This window comes from Rhinolophus ferrumequinum, chromosome X (assembly GCF_004115265.2).
Source record: "Rhinolophus ferrumequinum isolate MPI-CBG mRhiFer1 chromosome X, mRhiFer1_v1.p, whole genome shotgun sequence".
Classification (NCBI taxonomy): Eukaryota; Metazoa; Chordata; class Mammalia; order Chiroptera; family Rhinolophidae; genus Rhinolophus; species Rhinolophus ferrumequinum.
In genome coordinates, this window is record NC_046284.1 from 86,061,423 (window position 1) to 86,082,547 (window position 21,125).

At 46.3% G+C, this 21,125-nt stretch overlaps 1 protein-coding gene across 4 annotated transcripts; it reads right to left on the minus strand.

Annotated features, from left to right (window-relative positions):
• Window positions 1-3,234: 3,234 nt before the first annotated feature.
• On the minus strand, window positions 3,235-12,019 carry FTSJ1 (FtsJ RNA 2'-O-methyltransferase 1). Of its 4 annotated transcripts, none has more exons than XM_033118325.1 (13): window positions 11,601-12,019; window positions 9,942-10,086; window positions 9,596-9,665; window positions 9,405-9,495; window positions 8,976-9,054; window positions 7,449-7,501; window positions 7,310-7,363; window positions 7,123-7,225; window positions 6,949-7,032; window positions 6,220-6,317; window positions 5,929-6,126; window positions 5,698-5,739; window positions 3,235-3,882 (listed from the first exon to the last, which is right to left on the minus strand). In XM_033118325.1, exons 2-12 carry the CDS (start codon window positions 10,060-10,062, stop codon window positions 5,707-5,709), a joined length of 984 nt encoding a protein of 327 aa, XP_032974216.1. In that variant the 5' UTR covers window positions 10,063-10,086; window positions 11,601-12,019; the 3' UTR covers window positions 3,235-3,882; window positions 5,698-5,706. The 4 variants fall into 4 exon arrangements, with proteins under 4 accessions (XP_032974216.1, XP_032974222.1, XP_032974207.1 ...); XM_033118316.1 differs by having other exon boundaries at window positions 3,237-3,885; window positions 6,220-6,323; XM_033118310.1 differs by having other exon boundaries at window positions 3,238-3,882; window positions 6,220-6,323.
• Between the last annotated feature and the right edge of the window lie 9,106 nt (window positions 12,020-21,125).

Consider the following 21,125-nt stretch of genomic DNA (forward strand, 5'->3'; position numbering starts at 1 on the left):
TGTAGTCACATCGTTTGAGTTGCAGACACTCGTGGTGCCACTGAAACTGTGGTGGGGAAACTCCTGCGGTCACACACACTAAGCTGTTGCCACTTCTGGAGTCACACTGACGGTGGGGCAGACACTCCTGGGGTCACACGGGCTGGGCTGTGGACATTGCTGCAGCCAAACTTTGGGATGTGGACACAGACAGGGTAAAATCTGCTGGACCCATTTGGGTACATAGAGACACGGGGGAGGACACATTTGTGGTCACATGTACTGGAGTGTAGACTCCCCTTTATTCACATTGTTTGGGATATGGACACCCCTGGCATCACGCAGACTGAAGTTTGGCTCCTCCTAGGGTCACACAGACTGGGGAATGGACACTCCTGTAGTCACACAGACAATGTAGTGAATGAGCCTGGGGCCACTGACACTGAGTGTGGCCACTCTTTGGTCCCACATCAGCTGGAAACTTCTGGAGTCGTAGACTGGGGAGTGATACCCCGGTGGTCACAGAGCCTGGGTCATGGAGACCTCTTTGATCATACAACCTGTGGGGAAGTCACACAGCCAAGGGTGTGCTACTCTGGGGGCACACAGACTGGAAGGTGGCCATTCTTGTGGTCACACAGAAAGTTGATCGTCTTGGCGTTATGCAGACTATTGTGTGGATTTTTCTGGAGAAACACAGGTTGGCTGTGGGCCCTCCTGGTGTTTCATGGTCTGAGGAATGCTCACTCCTAGGGGACACTGACAGGAAGGTGTAAAGCCCACAGTGACAGACGGGTGTGAACAATTCTGCACTAACACAGACATCAGGTGTGCTCTCTTGAGGACATGCATCAGAGTCTGGAGACTCCTAGGGTCACAGAGAGAGAGAGAGTGGGGACTCCTGTGGTGACAAAGGCTGACTGGGGTGTGGGCACTACTGTGGACTGACATTCTTGGCAGTGGGCACCCCTGGGGTCAAATAGAGTTTTCACAACTCTGTGGTCACAAGCTTTAGGACATGGACACTTATGGGGTCACCAGACTATGTTTTGAATATTCCAGGTGTCACACAGACACCACAGCTTTTGTGGTGACATAGATTGTGTTGTAGACACCTGTGTGGGTGACAGGAACTGAGGTGTGATAACCCCTGGGGTCACACAGACTGGGGAATGGACACCCATTGTTATCACACACTTTAAGGAATTGACACAGCTGTGATCAAACTGACTGGGGCATGTACACTTTTGGGGTGACAAAGCCTGGGTTCCTGGCATCACACACACTGGAGAATAAACATTCTAGTCATCAGAGACTGGGGTGGAAACACTCCAGGAGTCACTCAGACTAAAGTAAATCCTCCACTGGGGACACACGGTCTGGGAATATGTACCTCTGTGGACAAACTGACTTTGGTATGGTAAGTTCTGGAGTCACACAGAGGGGTGTAGACACTGCTGGAGTCACCAGACTAAGACGTCCACACTCAGGGCCAGACAGGTGGAGAGGGGCACTCCCAAGGTCAGTGACGGCCTGGGCCAGGCTGGTCCCTCCTGGGCACACACTCGGGGGTGTAGACAGCACTGGGTTACACAGATGCTCCTGTCACAGCAACTTGCTTGTGTATTTCTGATGTCACACAGATGGGGGTGGGTGGACACAACTAGGGATACACAAACCTGAGGTGAGTACATTCCCGGGCTCCCAAAGTCTCTGTGTCTATATTCCTGGAGATTTAGATGTGTACACTGCTGGGGTGACAGACTGGGGCGTGCACATTCTTGGGGCCTTACAGATTGTAGTGTGGACACTACTGAATTCTCATGGTGATGGGCATGGATACTCCCGTGGTAACAGACTTGTGTGTGGACACTTCTGTCATACATTCCTGTGGTGCGCTGTCTTGGGTGGGAAGATTCCTGGGTTAACACGCTGTGGTGTGCTCCTCTGCCCCTGGGGGTTGCAGATACTTGGTATGGACACGCTTAGGGTCACACAGTCAGGTGCAGTAACACCTAGGGTCACAGACTGGGATGTGGGGAGTTTTGAGATCACTGGACTGGGGTGAGGACAGAGAACGTGAGTTTCTAAAGATATGGGAGTCAGCTGCAGAAACCGGTTCTGCCCAGGTAGCTGGTGAGTTTGCCCCTGTTTGCTAAGCAGTAGAAATTCAGGACTGTAGTCAAGGCAGACTTTTTGACTTTTCTTGAAGAGAAGGGTTTTTAACATAAAATAATTGTTCTGTGGGCCCTTTCACAGAGTGTTTTAAAAAAGCACGCTCACACGCACATACACACTCAAATACAGAGGAAACCAATTAAACAGTACAGTTCTTCAAAAAGTTAAATAGACACCTGAAATCTATGTAATTTTACTAACAATTGTCACCCCAATAAATTTAAAAAATAATAAAAAACAAAACAAAAACAAAAACAAACAAACAAACAAACAAACAAAAAAGTTAAATAGAAATACTATATGATCCAGCAATTCCACTTCTGGGTATTTATCTGAAGATGAAATCACTATCTCAGAGATACCTGCACCCCCATGTTCATAGCAGCGTTATTCACAATAGACAAGATATGAAAACAATCTAAGTGTCTGTCGACGGATGGAGAAAATGTGGTGTATGCATACAACAGAATATTAAAGCTGCATGTCCACTCCTATGAAATGAGTACTAGAATGTACAGCCATAAAAAAATCACCTGTGCCATTTGAGACATGGATGGACCTTGACGGCATTTGCTAAGTGAGATAAGTCAGACAGAAAGACAAATACCATATGATCTCACTTACATGTGGAATCTGAAAAAAATGAACTCAGAGAAACAGAGACCAGATTGGTAGTTGCCATAGGCGGGGGTGAGATGGGGAAAATGGGTGAATGGTCAAAAGGTACAAACTTCCAGTTATAAGTAAGTCATGGGGATGTAACATACAGCACAGCATGGTGACCATAGTTAATACTGTATTGTATATTGGAAAGTTGCTAAGGGGGTAGATCTTAAAAATTCCCATCAGAAGAAACACTTGTAACTATGTGAGGTGATAAATGTTAACTTACTGTGGTGATCATTTCACAATATATACACATATCAAATCATTATGTTGTACACTTTAAACTTATACCGTTTCCCCGAAAATAAGACCTAACCGGAAATTAAGCCCTACCATGATTTTTCAGGATGACTTCCCCTGAATGTAAGCCCTAATGCGTCTTTTGGAGCAAAAATTAATATAAGACCTGGTCTTATTTTTGGGGAAACACGGTATATCAATTATATCTCAATAAAACTGGAAAAAATATGACCACCTATATTAAAATGAAAACTTGGAATGCAGCAATATGTGAACTTCTTTATTAGTACATCAAATTATAAGATCTTCCATGATTCCAAGTAGTGATGATTGTGAATACTATTTTAAGATGCCTGCAACCGTCCCATAAAAATGAATTGATTTGTATTGGCGGAAAGTCACAGGCACTGCTTTTAGGATTGTGATTTACTGCCAGAATTCTTATTTGGGAGTAAAGCTGAATTTCAGTTATATTGGTAAAAATAAAGATGTAAATATTTTCCTCCGTCAAGTTCATCAAAATACTCCTGACTTCTGTCCAGATTAAGAACCCCTGCCTTCGGGGCAAATTCTGGACACCCCTGGAAAGATTTAGAGAAGAGGCAAGACGTCACTCAAGAATCCCCTCAAGAATGCAGTGTTGATGGACATTCCGTGATGTTACTGTTCTGGCTGTTTTCGTGGTGGTAGTTGCAGGTTCTCACTCGGGGTTTGTGTGTTCAGGACCCGTTCACGAGATGGTATTTGAAAAACAGTTCATCAAAGCAAGTTCTGGTTCTCCTGACAGCAAACAGCTTCCGAGTTGTATCAGACTGCCAGCTACTTAAAGGTCAAAGAAAAAATTTTAAACAAAAATGTATTTCCCCACTTTTTTTCTACTATAATCATTGTTTACTCATTACTAACACTCTTCCCCCCTTCTATTGTAAACAGTGACATACAGAAAAAAAATGCATAAACACATGTTCCGTTTAATGTGTTCTTTTGTATAATTGTAGGACTCATTCTCACTGCCCGTAATTCTCCACTCTGAACATACCATGATTTAATGATCCGTTCTACAGTTGATGGATGTTTGGGTTGTTTCAAGTCTGGGGGTGCTATAAATAGTGCCAACTAGGAACCTTCTAGTACTCATTTTTTAGGAGTGGAATTACTACACATGTAGCTTTAGTAGATAATACCTGACAATTTTCCACAGTGGCCGCACCATTTCATGCTGCCATTGGCGTATATAAGGATTCCAACCGTTGCATATATTTTCAGACACTTGGTATGAAATCGTTTTAGTTTTAACTTGCATTTTCCTGATGAGCAGCTTTTCGTGTGCTTATTGGCCATTCTCCTATTATCTTTACCTTATTGATTTATAGGAGCTTTTTAACTCAAGGATACTATATATAGGGACTGTAAATATCTTTCCCCACTGTGATTTGCCATTTCATTATTTTAAAGGTGTCTTTTTCACTTCTTTTTTTTTTTAATGGAAGACTTGGTCTGAACAACCGTTAAGCCATTGTTAAAAGGGACTTCCTCTAACGTGAGGTCCTGAGGATGAGAAGCCTTCAGGCACTGACAGACTTAGCTCACTCTGCTACAAGCCAACTGGCTCCTCACTGCTCCCTCACACCGGGCACAGTTCCACCTCAGGGCCTTTGCATCTGCCATTTCCTCTCCCTGGAATACTATCCCCTAGATAAATCCCTGCCTCATCTCTTTCAGGTCTCCGCTCAAACCCAACCTCCGTGAGGCCTTCCACGGCAACCCTTTTAAAAATGGCACACCGCCACCCCCTTAATTCCTGATTCTCTTTACCCTACTTTATTTTTTAAAAATTTCATATCCAGTATTACTTTTACATACTATATATAAAATATTTGTGCACATACACATACATATATACTACAATGCAAGCTGTATAAATACAGTGAAATGCAAAGTATAAATCTGTATGTGGGTATATACCGAGGGTGACAAAAAAATGTATATACAACTTGTATTCATCTTTTGTTATCGGTATATATTGAGTATTACAATTTTAATAGTTTTTTCTTCTCTTAAAATGTGTATAATGGGGTGGGAGATGAGGGTAAAGGGGATCAAATATATGGTGATGGAAGAAGAACTGACTCTGGGTGGTGAACACACAATGGGATTTATAGATGATGTAATACAGAATTGTACACCTGAAATTTATGTAACTTTACTAACAATTGTCACCCCAATAAACTTTAATTAAAAAAAAAGTGCATATTTTTTGGCACCCTCTGTATATAGCGTGTGCGTGTGTGTGTGTAATCCCCTGCATTTATTCATTGTTTATTACCTCTTCCTCAATCTAGAAGCTCCACAATGGCCAAGATATTTGCCTGTTTTGTTCCCTACTCTACCTCCAAATCTAGAACAATGTCCAGCACACGGTGTGTGCTTAATAAATGTTTATGGAATGCCTCAACATGTAACATGTAAAATGCTTAAAGCAATTCCTGACATGCCACATCAGATGTTCGGTAAAGGTCTGCTGACTGAAATCTTATCAGTTGATATAAAAATGTCAAAGGTGAGTGAGATTTTACTGATCCTTTTCTTAAAAGTGCCCTGTACTCAAGCTCTTAGAGAAAAAGACAAATTTACCTTAATGTGTTAAGGTGAACAATTCATTTCACTGTCTTCCACCTACCCAAGAAAAAGAAAAGAAACTCGTCTAAGCTTTTCCACTCGTTATACTTGGTTTTACCCATTGATTTTTATAGCTATTGGGAGGTAGGGAAGAGAATTTTGGCCCCAGGAACCATGTAATTTGGGGGTAGAAAGAGGCACACTGGGAGGGTGGCACTGCGGGCCCTGCGCCATGTGTTTCCAGACCTCAGAGGCCAGCAGGGTGTGACGCTGTGGGGCAGCGAGGGACCGGGGCAATGTGTCCACTGTGCTGATGGGACAGTCCTGAGGGCGGATCTCCTTAGCCAGCCACCCCTTCTTCTTCAATGTGCAGGCCTCCTGGTACGGTGGCGAGATGGGGGGCTGTGTGGGTGGAGTGTACTTGTACTCTGAGCCGTCCTCTAGCTGCGGGGACACATGGCGGGAAGATGGTGAGAACATGGGAGCGTAGGACTGTGCCCCTCCCCCCCATCTGCCTGCTGATGGCTGGGCACTCACATCCAGTGGGTAACTGCGGTCCGAATCATAGGAGCTCAGGTCCCCACAGGTCACAAATGGCACAATGATGCGGGTGGGACCATCTAATTGGTTGAAATCTGGATCTGACAAGCAGGGAGAAATAAGACAGGACAGGGCTGAGGTGACTGGGGCCACTCATGACTCAGGCTACACCGTGGGTACGGAGAGGCCTCTTCACGTATCCACCAGCTCCGCTCACAGTCCTCCGCTGGAAATCCTTCATTTGGTTCCAATGACCTTCTCAGGGAGGCCCTCCATGATCATCTCTTCTAAAACAATGCACTGCCCTGCTGTTTTGGACCACACTTTTATGTGCACCTGCCATTCTATCATATACTGCCTGGACCTTGTCTCACTTGCTACAAGAGCATGTTCTGTGCCTTTTCCCACTGAAGAAGAAAGACCCTCATGGGGCAAAACTGCCACATGGGAGGGGTTTCCTGGGGGTGTGACTGAGTCTTCCTAGGCTACAATCTCCTTCGGCAGGTAGAGTGTCCACTGGGGCAGGACTCAGAACCGTCGTGGGACAGAATTTCACCAGGTCCAAGAGTTACCACTATGGGACTGGGTTGAAAATCCTCCTAGGACAGAATATCCATGGAGGGCAAATTTTCCACCAGAGGGCGGGGTTGAGCGCCCTCCTGAGACATAAATTCCACAAGGGGGCAGAGTCTCCCCAGGGAGAGAGCGCAGGGCTCTTGCTCTCACCGTAAGAGTGGTCCAGCAGGGGTTTGGTCAGGTCCGGCAGGAAGCCCTGAGGGGGGTCATAACCCTGACAGACAGCGAAGGCCTCTGTGGGTGGAAGGTAGAGTGAGGGATGACTGCCACCTCTGCTCTGGGCAGGATGGGTTCCCGATTCCTATTGGCCTCCACCCCACTGACCAATGCTAGAGTTCCGGCTGCTCCTGGGCTTGGCACAGAGCACGCTGGAGAAGAAGACACGCAGTTGGCTGTAGATCAGTGTCACATCCCGGCCTCGGAAGATCTACAGGGTGGGGAGGCAGAGATAGAGGCATGAGGGTGGGCTTTGGGGACTCCTCTGCCCTGCACCAGGCTCACCAAGGCTTACCTTGGCTACAAAGCAGCCTCCTGGCTTCAAGACATGTGTAGCAATATTTAGAGCCTGTGGGCAGGACAGATGGTTAAGGCTGAGGTGGAGACAGCCAGGAGGGGGCCAAACTGAGGCAGGGGCAGCCAGGGTTACTCACGGCCAGGAGGAGCTGAGCCTGCATATACTCATCAACATCATGGAGGCCAGTTACTGCGGCAAGAGGAACGGCGTTAGGGGGGCCATCCAGTTCTAGCTATCTTCCTGTCCCAGACAGGTTAGAATGCTAAAAATATTTCCCAGGCTCTCTTACTGCTAAGGTTCTGCATGCAAATTCGTATGTCAACTGGATGAAAATTCTGAGCTCCTCACCCTTAGGAACTCATTTTAATTCTGAAAACAACCTAATCTGCAAGTATCTTTATCATCATTTCTGCTTCTTAACTCCAGACGCTTAGAAGTCTGAACAACGGTCCGGACTCTTAACTCCAGACTTAGATCAGACTCCACATCTCAGACTCAACCCATCCAAAACCAAACTCCTGACCTTCCTGCCCAAACCTGCTCTTCCCATCATCTTCTCCATCCTATCCAATCCTTCCAGCTGTTCAGGCCAAAAACCTTAGTTACCTTTGATGCCCACGCCCCATACTCTCCTCACACCCACATTCAAGCCATTAGCAAATCCTGGCAGCCCTACTTTTAAAAGATCTGAATTGACCCTCTTGTCATCTCTACCACTGCCACCACTGTCATCACTCACCTGGACTACTGCAATGTCCTCCTCCTCCCAAGTCCCCCTGCTTCCACCCTCGCTCTTCACACTGCTCACAGAAGCCAGAGTTGGGCACAGCCATTCATTGCTCACAACCCTCTCATGGTTTTCTCTGAGCTCTCATCTCAGCGAAAAAGCCAAAGTCCTCACTGTGGCCCACCAGGATCTATCCCGTCACCTGACGGCCCTCACTTCCTACCACTCTCCCCCTCATTCACTCTGATCCAACCACACTGATCTCCACACTGATGCTCACACATGCCAAGCACCCTCCCACCTCAGGGCCTTTGCACAGGCTGGTCCCTTTGCCTGGATTGTTCTTCCTCCAGGCACACCCCTGGCCCACTCTCTCATCTTTAGATCTTTGTACTAATGTCAGTGAAGCCTTCCTCATCCACTTTATTTAACATTCCGACAGGTACTCCCCACCTACCCCCCTTTCCCCACGGTACCTATCACCTTGTCACATGCTACAGAGCTCCATCATTTGTTTGTTTTCCATTTGATCCCACTAGAACACCAGCTCTATGAGGTCAGAGATTAGTGAAATTTTATTCACAAATGTTTTCCCAACATGTAGAACAGTGTCTGACATACAATAGGTGTTCAATAAACGTGTGTTGAATGGATGACTGATGGAAATAAATGGGCAATTAGATGGAACTTGACAGCTGCAGAGAGATGAGAGATGAGAAGAGGGAAGGGTGGACAACAGAAAAACCAAAGTGGCGTGTGATGAGGGAGAAGACAGAGGTAGAGAGCAGGCAGCAGAGTAGGGAGAAGTTGCCAGATGTGGGAAACAGCTGGCAGTGGAGGAGAGAGGAGGGAGGATTCGAAGAGGTGAAAGAAGCCAATAAGGTGGGAGGACACACACGGGGTGCCCCCACCTGGCCTCCCAACCCCTGTGTTTACCATCGGGAGCCCCGTCGCACACCACTAGGTCCGCAGGGCAGCCCTCAAAGTGCTTGATGATCTCCTTGGCAGTGGACAGCTATGGGAGAGAGGGTGGTTGAGTGGCCCCAAGGTCCCCCCACACTGCCACCCTCTAACCCCACCTGCTCGTGGCCCTGGCCTGCAAGCCCTGGCTCAGCCAAACGCTTAGGCTTTTCCTGTCTAAGACCAGCCTCCATCTCTGGGGACACAGTCCCATCGCTTTTTGCCATTTCTCTGCAATGACAACCTGCTGGCTCTGTTTCTCTGCTGTTACACTCTCTTGGGCTCTCTCAGTTACTCTATCTCTGTCTGTCTTTCTCAGTCTGTTTCTTTCTTCTACTTTCAGCAGTCCCCCAGGTTGGGGTATCTTCGCCCAGGAAACACTTCAACACCCCCAGCCATGCTCACCTGGGTGATGTCCCCCTGGATCTGTAACACACCTGGTAGCGGAGCCATAGCCTGAAGGTCCACAGCTACCACGTGGCCAGAACCCTGGCCCCTGTGGACAACATGACCCATGTCAGCCCAGTTTTCACTCCTGGCCCGTTCCCCACCCTAGCCTGCCCTCCCAGGCCCCCCATCTGGGACTCCACACTCACCCAATCTTCTGGCTCAGCACCTGACTCCAGCTGCCTGGGGCTGCACACAGGTCAACTGCCCGTGTCACGCCTGAGCACACATAGGAAGGTGTCGTGGTCAATTGTACCTACCTCTCCAACCCTGGGCCCCTGCAAACTTCATCCCTCTTCCCTGGGGAGCACCCACATCTATCTGCTGCCCAGAGGCCCAAACCCTCTTGAGTATCTGCACACCTTCCTGCCTGGTCCCTGCCCCACTGACCCTCCAAGTCAGCCCACCTACCGCAGAGTGCTCTGCAGACCTAGCTCGCTAGTCTGTTCCCTATGCCCACCCCATCCCCTTGTGACTCGCCCACCAGGTGGGGACCTTGGAAGAGTTGGAATTCCTCATCCAGTTGTAGCAGCTTGAAGGCACTCCGGGCACGCCAGCCATTCTCCTTGGCCAAGCGGTAGTAGACATCCCGCTTGTCCTTTGATGTTCGTCCCATCTCACACACTGTTTGCCCAGGGACCTGCCAACAGGAAGCCGATACTGCCCCATATCAGTAACTGGGTAAGTGGGCCACCACCTACCTCTGAAGGGCAGGGAAACACAACACAAACTAAGCTGGGCTCATCTGATACACATGATAGCTCATTCAGCAGACTGGAAGACTGAAAGCCCAGTCACTGCCCCACTGACCTCACAGAGCCTGAAGGACCCCCGCACTGAGCTCTGAGGCTCCATCACTCACCCACAGAACCCATTCACTCACCCCACAGAACTTCCACCATTCACCCCACAAAACCCATCACTCACCCCACAGATTCCCCAAACCCAACACTTATCTCATAAATGACCCATGACTGACCTGGTCAACCTACTGCTGTTACCCACACTCCACATGTTAAACACTGCGACTCTCACTATAAACCCTTCTCTGCCAATTTAATGCCCATTAACATCTTGCTGTCTCCACAACTGTCCTCATTGCCCCAGATTCATATAAACTTATTAGCCCCCCATTAATCCCTTGCTTTCATCCCCATTATCCTAATACTACATTGTACTACCCACCCCCTTAATCTCTCTGCCTGAAATGAGGAATCTACCCCATTTCCCATTAATCCCTGAAATAATTAGGCCCCCAGTAATTCCTTTACTACTAAATCCTCATCAACCCCTATTAACTCCTGGAGGCTCATGGCCTATTAGCTCCCCATTAAGCTCTCAAATACTATGATTTATCAGCCCCCATTAACTCAGCCCTCCAATCGATCCCTCACAGGTCACACCATTAGCCCCCCGTAAGCCCTTCATTATCACACACTAATCCCTGATGATCAATCAGTTCCCCATTCTCCCCGCATTGCCCACCTCGCCTCCCAATAATAACTTGATGCTTGATGATCACACCCCACCACCTTTCTATTACTCTCTCTTTGCTCACTGTTACCATTAATTCCTCAATCATGCCATGATCACCCACTAAGCCTTTGACTACAATACCCCCCTCCAGCCTCTCATTCTCTCTTCTTTGATCACTGCCTCCATTAGTTTCTTGATCATGACCCCCACCAGCCTCTATTATTCCCTCCATAACCTGACCATTACCTTTCCGATTACTATGCCCCATCGCTCTTCATTAACCTGTTGAAATCTTACCTCCACCAATCCCTCAGGGATCACACTCCCATCTGCCTCCCATTACCTTCTAGTTGCCTACTCTACCACCCCCTCATTAATAAATGAACACAGCCCCACTGGCCCCCATGAACATGTCGACCAAAACACTCCTATTAGCCCCTAATGATTCCCCGATAACACCCGTGCCAGACCTCCAGGACACTCACGCGGTCCGCTCTGTTAACAGTCCTCTGGCCACACCCCCGTTCCCTCCTCGACATTAACTCAAAGACTAGGTCCCCACTGGGGCCTCCAGAACACCCACAAGGCGGCTCCGCTGATATCTGGACCCCTGTGCCCCCCAGCTCACCCCGCAATAGTGGTTCCCTTCTACACACAAACATTGGGTCTGCAGCTTACCCGGTGTCACCGCCCAGACTGAGCAGCTGCAGCGCTGAGAGCGAACTTCCCTTCTTCCCTCGCGGGTGGGACAGGGCAGTCGTGCCTCAACCGTCTCGGCCTGGACCCACGTCCTCCGCGCCCCAGGGCCTACTTTAGCTTTCAGAGTGGGGAGAAACGGTACTACAGAGGCCGATTCACGAGCAGCCCGAGCCTAGGCGAGAGCGCAAACCGCTGAGAAATCTTAGGGCTTCGGTTTATGTTTTCAGTTGATCCGAATGCCTGTCGCACACGACTAAGGGCTACCGCAGCGTGGCAAGCCTGTCATCTTGGAATGCGGAGGCTCCGGTGAGGTCCGGACCCCTCTTGAACTTACTACGTGAGTCCAGTCACCTTGTGTCGTCGTTGCCGGTCCGGAGAACTGCGGTTCCCAGCATGCAACCGCATGACCAAAGCTGCTGAAATCGCGCATGCGTAGCTGAAATGTCGTGAGGAACAAAAACTGTTCTTTTGTTCCAAGGCTAAAGTCATTTCTTGGGCAGCGATGCTCATTGAGCCTGTGGACTACATTTCCCACAATGCAACGAGCAAGACAGCACCCATTCATTTCATGCGAGCCGCGAAGTGAAATTACCGCTGGCGTGAACATGAAAGGAAGGAACCTGCGTTAAATGTGGCAGCGCGCTGAAGCGGCTGGGCTGCAATTGGAATTTCACTTCTGCTCAGTGATAGCTGTCTGAACTGTACCATTTCAGAACTTACGTTTCTCCATGTGTAAAATGAGGATAATAAGTACTGTAGACTTCACAGAGTTGAGAGGAATAAAGAGGTGTAGTTCAGCACACTGGCATTTTGTAATTCTGTAATTCTTCATTTTTAACTCCTCCCCCGCCCCCCAAGAATCTATACTTCCCCACCCAGTGCACAAGCAAATATAATACTGGAAACATTTATTATACGGTTTACCATGTGCCAGAAACTAAGTGCTCTCAGTGGTGCTGGTAAATGGTTAACAACCCGCTCTTTGAGGGGAGAGAGGGAGGAAACCCCGATTTCAAATATTCACCAATTTCCATGGTTTACGCACACTATCATCTTGCTACATTTCAAGTTACCAATATGTAGTCATGGAACACAGTTCAGAAGAGATGCAGTAGTATTAGCGTGCAAAAGGTCTGGAATCATAGAGTACTGAACAGAACAGATACGACATACACAAACATATACACACCCCCACACAGTGAGATGTAAGATTATGAAAGATAAGCAAAGATTATATTTAAAATGTCCAGAGAGAAATAGTTTACTTACAAAGGAAAAAGAAACTGACATCGGGTCTCTCAAACACCACACTGGAGGCAAGGAGATAACAACCGCAAAGTGTTGAAAGGAAGAACTTTTGTATAAGGTGCAATAAAGGCAGTCTCCGGCATACAGGGTATCAGGTTTAAGACAGAGAAAGCACAGGCTTTAAAGACAACATAGTGGCGGTCAAGTTAGGGTATGAGGAAGGACAATTTTTGTGCATTGCTAAACGAGAATCTGCGTTAATCATTCACCATTGGTATGGCGCATTTTAAGGTCCCCCTCCCCGCAAGGTGAGTATTATATGAATTTTTACATTCATTCTATCATAATTCTGATGATTGCTTTACTTTAAATCTTACGGTGGAATTACTAGATATTTAGGCAGCTACAAACTAACTAAAAAAAGCAGAAGTGGCAATGGAAATAATTTTAAAAATGGTAGTGTAACTGTAATGGTGACCCTATAGCTTCTGTTTTTGATATTTAAACCTCTGATGTAATTTTATTTGGGACTTTTTGAAAGTTTTTTTTTTCCTTTCGTTGCCTCCCGTCTCTCCCACCAAGCCTTGATGACTCTGTTTACTGTATATTCACTACGCATACCAGTTCCAATGGTTCTGTTTGTGCCAGACTCTATGCATCCCTGGCCCGGTTACTTCCGAGGGGTTTTGTGCATTTGTATAGCAAGCACTCCTGACCCTGGGCTGACCACCCTCTAGGAAGTATTTTCTCCAGAAGTTGTCTGGCCAACTTCTTCCTCTGTTCTGCCTCTCCTTGCAAGTCTATGAAACCTTTTGGCGATATTAAGAGAAGGAAGGCAGTCTTTGTGACAGGGAGTCAGTCCACTGTCTTCCCTTAATGTTGGCATTTTGGAATAAAACCTGCTTTTCTTTCCACCAACTTCGCCTCTCGAGTTTTGGCTTTCCTGTGGCAAGCAGCCAGATCTTTTGCACGGTAACATAACTATAACAGAGTAACCAACGGGGAGATCGTTAGTGTAAATAAACATCAAATGGCTTTTTCGCTGTTCCCCTCCACTTTTCTTCAGGCATTTCCTTGAGAAACCTCGGGTTTGTGAATCCTTCTCCTGCCCCTTTGATATGTATGTACATCTTTTAAAAAGCTAAATAAGTTTTTGTTTCTCATTTGTTTGTCTTGTTCTTTTGTTGTTTTTGGTTTATATACCACATATCAGTGAACTCATAGACACAGACAATAGTTTAGTGGTTACCAGAGGGTAAGGGGGGTGGGGGTGGGAGATGAGGGTAAGGGGGATCAAATATATGGTGACGGAAGGAGAACTGACTCTAGGTGGTGAACACACAATGGGATTTATAGATGATGTAATACAGAATTGTACACCTGAAATCTATGTAACTTTACTAACAATTGTCACCCCAATAAATTAAAAAAAAAAAAAGAAAAAAAACTAAATAAGCCTCTTGCCAGCCTGTAAGCCAAGAATGTCTTTCTTAAGAGCCTCGGACCCATCCCTTTGAAAAGTGATGTCAAGGAAGAAAAACACTCCATCTCCTTGTCACCTGGGAGTTTCAGCCTGGACGCCTGGCTCCAAGATGTGAGGGGCTCACTAAAGTGTAGTGATACTTTAATTTTTCCTCCAGATAAAGGCAATTAGCTAGCTACTCCAACTACCAGGTGAATTTAGGGCTTGCCTGAGGCCGTTTAGTTTAGCTTTCTCGCTTGGATGCTGTAAAGACAGGCCAATGAGCTGCACACCTAGGCCTTCCAGCTCCTCCTGCCACTGTTGGAACATATGAGTCACTGCACCTCAAAGTGGGGTGTCCGTCTTCCCACACAGCTGCTCCAGGAGCCAGAAGATGCCATCTAGAAGCGTGGGGAGTCAATACCGGTGGGGTACATTTTGACCAATAAGAAAAGTAACCGGGAGTGAGCCAGGCAGACAAATTCTCCCTCTTTCCTCCTTCTCATGCACTGTTCTATGTGTGGTTACTCTGCAGAATCTGTTTGGAGGTGTTTTATATGGCCCTAAGGCTGTTTCCTTGGGAACCTAGGCTAAAACAATAGACACTCACACACTTGAAGACAGCGTTAAGTGTTGATTGTGGAGATCCAAGCCTGGGCAGACTAAAACTGACCTAATAAAGCATGGAAAATTTGAAGATTGGGGATAGAGGGAAGGAATAGAAGCATCAGTGGTAGAATAGCTTAAGGGTAATGTTTTTGGGGAAAAAAGCAGTTCAGGTGATTTTTGCAGTGAACTGCTCTCTCTGTAAAATATATACCTCCTTCACCTTTACCAGTCTTCCCTATGAAATCTTCAATGAATTGTCCTTTGATAACTATTGCCTTGTGAAATGAATTTTCTTTGGGAGAGTAAAATAGATCAAGTCCTGTGCCAGAATTGGTGCAAGGGAGCCTGCAGAACAGAGCCTGGAGAAAGACCAGGTCTCAGAGGTCCTAAGCCTGCCATGCAGAGAAGCCCAGGCAGGCCTGTTGGAGGATTAGACCACAAGAAACAAAGACTCATCCTACCGTGTTTCCCCGAAAATAAGACCTAGCCGGACCATCAGCTCTAATGTGCCCTTTGGAGCAAAAATTAATATAAGACCTGGCCTGATATTATATTATATTATATTGACCCAATCTTATATTAAAATAAGACCGGGTCATATATTAATTTTTGCTCCAAAAGACGCATTAGAGCTGATGGTTCAGCTATGTCTTATTTTTGGGGAAACAGGGTAGCTGAGGTGCCAACCAACGTGCCAGCTGACAGCCATTGTATTGTTACCGGAGAGTGGGCCCTTCTCTGCACGGTGTCCAGGTTCTTGGTGTCTCTAGCAAAGAATTGAATGAGATGCCGAGATAAAGTGGTGAAAAAGTTTACAAGAAGAAAAGGTAAAAGGGATAGCACACTCTGAAGAGGTTGGAGTGGGCCGAAGCAAGGGCAAGGCTCAAGAGGTTCAAAGAGCCAAGGGGCTCAAGGCTCAAGGTGGCATTACTAGGAGAAAAATACACTCCAAAGGGTTTGGAACGGCCCCGAGCAAAACAAGAGGCTCAAAAGGCTAAAAGGCCCAAGAGCCCAGGCTCCAGAAAGGGCCTGACTGGCAAGAACTTGGAGTTTTTATCTTTTTTTTCTCTAGAATGGGCTGTTCCTTTCCGTGTGTGGGACCACTTGACACCTGTGATTAACAAGAGCCTATTACCTCATCTTTTTAGACTGCATGTCTTTCCTAGACTTCAGTCTGTTATAATCAACTTCCGGGCATATGTATGATATTATAATAATGGTATGATGAGGCCCAGGTGAAATGAAAGTCACTGTGGCCTTTACTGCGCAGGTGCGAGTCACTGGTCTAACCTAGTTGGGTATTTTGTACCCATTTGTTCCTCATAGGGGTAGATAATTACAACGGAAAGGGGAAGTTTTGGACAGAGAGGGGAGGTCTTTTGGGTGGTAATGCAGAGACCCGATGTCTATCTCTACCTGCCTGCCTTGTTTTCCCCTTGAGAGACGGGATCCCCATAAAATCTCTGTGGGAAGTTGAGGGACAGGTCTGTTCTTCTGCATCTGCTTCCTGCAGGGCAGGGGCGTAGAGCTGTCCCTACCTATTGGGGGATTCAAGGAACTCTCGCCCTATTTGATCTCAAATGAGAGGAAGGGGTCTTGAGATCTGCCTGGAAGACTGGGTTGGCTTCTTTGGTTGCGATTGGCAACCTGGCTGGGGTATCATCTGTAACCCCAAGGTCCCTGAAGGAGGAAGAATAGATTTTAGCTAATAAATCCATTAGCTCTATAGCGCCTGTGGCCATTTGATCAATCATTTAGGTGACTTCAATTGTCCAGGAGCTGCGCCCAGAATGGATAGGAGAGAACATTAGGCTACAAGGATTACAATCAACAAGTAGACTGGCCTGGGGTGTCCGGAATAGCTTGGGGGATGTTGGGAAGTCACAGGCTTTTAAGTAGTTTTCTGAGACATTCTGTGATGCAGGCCAGGAGCAATCTTTATTCTAGGATTCTGAAACTGGTTAGAAGCGTAATCAAAACGAGGGGAACATTTCTGTAGGGAGGGGACTCCCATATCAGTTTTGCCAATTGTGATTTAAACAAATAACTTGGTCTGTGGCAGGACTTCCTTTAAGTGCTAATATACATGTGAAATTCCTAGAGAAAAATAAAGTACACAGTATTTCCTAAAAGAATTCAACCACTAAATTCTCATTAGATTGGAATATTTTTAAAATCTCACAAAATGAAAATGTATTATATATAGAAGGGTAGAGTTATATCTTTTTAAAGGATTAGGAAAAATGCCAAAGTTTGTCAATGACACCTTAGTCAATGATAAAAAAGGAAAAATGGAAAAAAATTTGACCATGGAACAGGCCATAAATACGATCTGGATAAATACCGCCCACCACCAATGTAGAAAATACAAGGGACATTCTCTGGACACAACATAATAAAACTAAAACAACTTTTTCTACTAGAAACTTTTAAAAAACACCCTTAAAGTCTATCTGAAGGTGGCTGCTTGAGCAAACTTGTCAGTCTCCCCAGTGATCCACTGAAATGACAGAAAAAAATTCATAAAGTACAGATGTTCCTTGACTTATGATGGAGTTATGTCCCGATAAACCCATCATTAGTTGAAAATACTGTGAGTCAAAAATGCATTTAATACTGAGCATCATAGCTTAGGCTAGCCTGCCTTAAACCCGCTCAGAACGCTTACGTCAGCTACAGGTGGGCAAAATCATCTAACACAAAAGCTATTGTATAATAAAATGTTGAAACACAATATCCAAAAAATGCTGAAAACACAGCACACTGTAGAGTATCGGTTGTTGACCCCCCTGATTGCTGACTGGGAGCTGTGGCTCCCTGCCACTGCCCAGCTTCACGAGACAGAACATGTCATATATTGCATGTATATTGAATGTATCATATAATGTATCAATATATGTATCATATATTTGACAAAGATCAAAATTCAAAATTTGAAGTATGGTAGCTACTGAATGCATATTGTTTTCATACCATTATAAAGTCGAAAAATTGTAAGTCGAACAAGCCATCATAAGTGGGGGACCCTCTGTACTAGAAAACAAGAAAGGTTGACATCTGGGGACCAGAAATTGTGAAGAATTCCTAAAAAAGAAAGAAGTTCAGATGAGATTTGCAAGGGTGAAGGGAACCAGAAGCCAAAATAAGCAGGAGGAAATAACTAAAAAGGTAAGAGTAACTCCAGAGAAACTCCAAGTGGAGGGTAAATGGATAGAAAGAGCAAGAACTACACCCCAGAACTAAAAGGCCAGTTGGGCCTACAACACTCTTACACTGGCAGATGGCACTGCAATACCTTTAAGGACCGTGAACTTCCTCCCTGCTACCTGGGAAGGGCTTCTAGGACAGGTGTGGGGATCGGGGACTGAGGTACCCTTAGCCCTCCACAGTAATAATGGAGGAGAGAAACGCATTTGTAGCCAGGGGACCGCTTCACTCTGTCTGTTCCCTGGCTAACTACCAACAAAGAAAAGAGGAGAGTCACCATGTCCGACCCCCTTACAGAGAGTCTGAACCAGGCGCCCTGCAGTGATACCTTGATTCATGCATTTTATGAATATACTATTCAGATAAAACTGTCACACACATAAAGTGTTGTCCAAAGCACCATTGGTCTACGTCACTGGTTCAAAAACTGTTCCCACAAGCACATGTGTCTCCCTAAGGGAGAACAAATCTTAATAGAGCCAACAGAGTGAAGTGAACTGGACTAAATCCAGGCAAGATTATGGAGCTAGTATACTTTTCTCGTTGTCTCCCAGTCTCCTTTCTTCCTCTGTCCCTCATCCAGCATCTTCCAGATTTCTAAAGTCTAGTGTTCCATCAAAAGTAGAAAAGTTGATGACCCTGATTCCCATACGTGGTTGGCTGGCTGACTTTCAGTGCGAATGTCATACACCCCTAGCAGCGCTCCTCAAGCCCTGTGTCTCTGATGGAGGATTTCAAGATTTGTCTCTTCCAGTTCCTTCAGGTGTGAATGGGCTAGCAGGGGCTGGGCAGTTCTCTGAGCCTCAGGTCCCCACCACCCTCATAGGTTCTTGTGAGAAATAGAGGCAATAACAACAGATACTTAGAAATAAATCTAACAGAAGTGTGCAAAATGTGGATGCAATAAATAATAAAACTTTAAGGTAACATATAAAAAACCCCTTAAAAATGGAGACCTAGCCCAGGTCCTTGGATAAGAAGACTTGACAGTGTAAAGATGTCATTACCCCCAAAATTGATCTACAAATTTAATGGAATTCTAGTTAGAATCCCAAAAGCGTTTTTGTTTTTTTTTTTAAATCATGCAACTTGACCCGCAGATTCTAACATGTATCTGGATGTGCAAAGGCCGTATAGAAGGATGAAGTAAGGGAAATTGCCTTCTGGGCAGCCAACTAATTGTGGAGCTTTTGGTCCCTGACATCGGGTTATACTGGCACAGGGATTAGCCGATTGATCTGGGACAGAAGAGAAAGCTGAGAAATAGACCCCCACACAGGAACCCTTGACATAGAGCTGGGGTGGCCCTCAGGTCAGTGGGGACAAGAGGGACCATGCATGGTCAACTTTGTCCCTTAAGATGACTATAGGAACCCAGTCACTCGCCCGTCTGCCTTTCCCATAGAGCTCTGCGCACAGTCAAGGCTTCATAAGTGCCCTGTGATAAATTGACGGACTTAGAAACGGTACCATACTTCTCCTTACCTACCCTCACTGAGAGATCACCTGTCTGGTGCCTAAAAATCTCTCCATTTAAGCACCATTCCTTTAGTCAGCATTTTGAACTTTGGCCCTACTGAGATATTGGGTCTGATAATTCTTGTTTTTGTTGTTGTGTGTGTGTGTGTGTGTGTGTGTGTGTGTGTGTGTTGTACTAGATGCCAGTAACCCCACCCCCCTTAAGTCATAACAACCAAAAATCTCTCCAGACATTGTAGAATGCTACCTGGGGGGTAAAATCCACACCCTTTTCCCCTATTGAGAACCACTGCTTGGCGGTTCCCGTGCCCCACCTTCTGTTTTATGATGCCACACCCTCCTTGTGGCTGATTTTAGAATGTTCACAAGTATCCTACCTCTCGCTTTTCATAGAGGACTGTACTCTCTCACCTCTTGAAGGTTAAACTTGGCCATTTGATGAGTCAGTTCATACTTAACCACACTCTATGTTCTCTCTGCCAGGCCACCTGTGTGACTGCTATGTGTCCCTGGGTCCCGGCATGAGGGTGTTGATAATGTGGAGAAGAGCCCCAGTCCACCTGAGATGGACAAGTAGCATGAGTGAGAAATAAACTGTGGTTGTGTTATTTCAGCATAACCCAGTCTGCTCTGAGCCCACACCCCTCCCCACCAAGAGAATGAACCCTGGTGTGAAATAACAGAAAATACATGTTGGTCTCTTCCCCCGGTTCCTGACATAGAGCTCCCCAAATCCTTGTAATTTCCTAACAGATAAGAGTACTAGGAGCATCTTTTGTCCTAATAAGCAACTCTGGTGGCTCATGCATGGCTGCTTAGATGGGGGCTGTTCACCAGAAAGATCAAGCCATGATTAGAAGCTTGAAACTTTCAGCTCCACCCTCCATTCTCCGGGGAAGAGAGGGGCTGGAAATGGAGTTAACGATCATTCATGCCTACGTAATGAAGCCTAGATGAAATCCCAATAGTAAGGGGTGCAGGGAGCTACCAGGTTGGCGAACACATCCATGCTGGGAAAGGGACGAACCCAAAATCCATGGGGACACAAGCTCCTGTACTTGGGAACTTTCCAGACCTCACCCAAAGTATCTCTTTATCTGGCGACAGGCAACAATCTGGAAATTGCAATTGGCATTGGGGGTGCGAGGGGCAGTCTTGTGGGACTGAGCCCTTTTCCTATGGTCTCTGAGCTAACTCCGGTGTGTCAGGATTGAATTGAGTTGCTGGACACCCAGCTAGTGTTGCAGAGAATTGCTTGGTGTGTGGGAAAAACCACACGTCTGCAGTCAGAAGAATTCCGAGTGTGGTAATAGTGTGAGAGTAAAGTAGAAACACAGGAATGTTTTTACCAGACGCCTAGGATGCCTCCCAATACACAATTCCCCTGGTTAGGCCTGGGATAGGGTAGCAGGAATTCTCTAGGTCACCATTTCCCAGGAAACTCTCGCACAGAGGTAAATCAACAGGCTTCATTGAACCTTCTCTGCAGGACTTGGAGT

Excerpts from the sequence above, each read along its gene's own strand:
- FTSJ1 (XM_033118316.1), bottom strand. The coding sequence starts at position 10,062 with ATGGGACGAACATCAAAGGACAAGCGGGATGTCTACTACCGCTTGGCC. Across the intron at positions 9,666-9,941 it reads GGAATTCCAACTCTTCCAAG|GCGTGACACGGGCAGTTGAC; the intron begins GTCCCCACCTGG and ends ATGTGTGCTCAG. Across the intron at positions 7,033-7,122 it reads CAGCCGGAACTCTAGCATTG|AGGCCTTCGCTGTCTGTCAG; the intron begins GTCAGTGGGGTG and ends TTCCACCCACAG.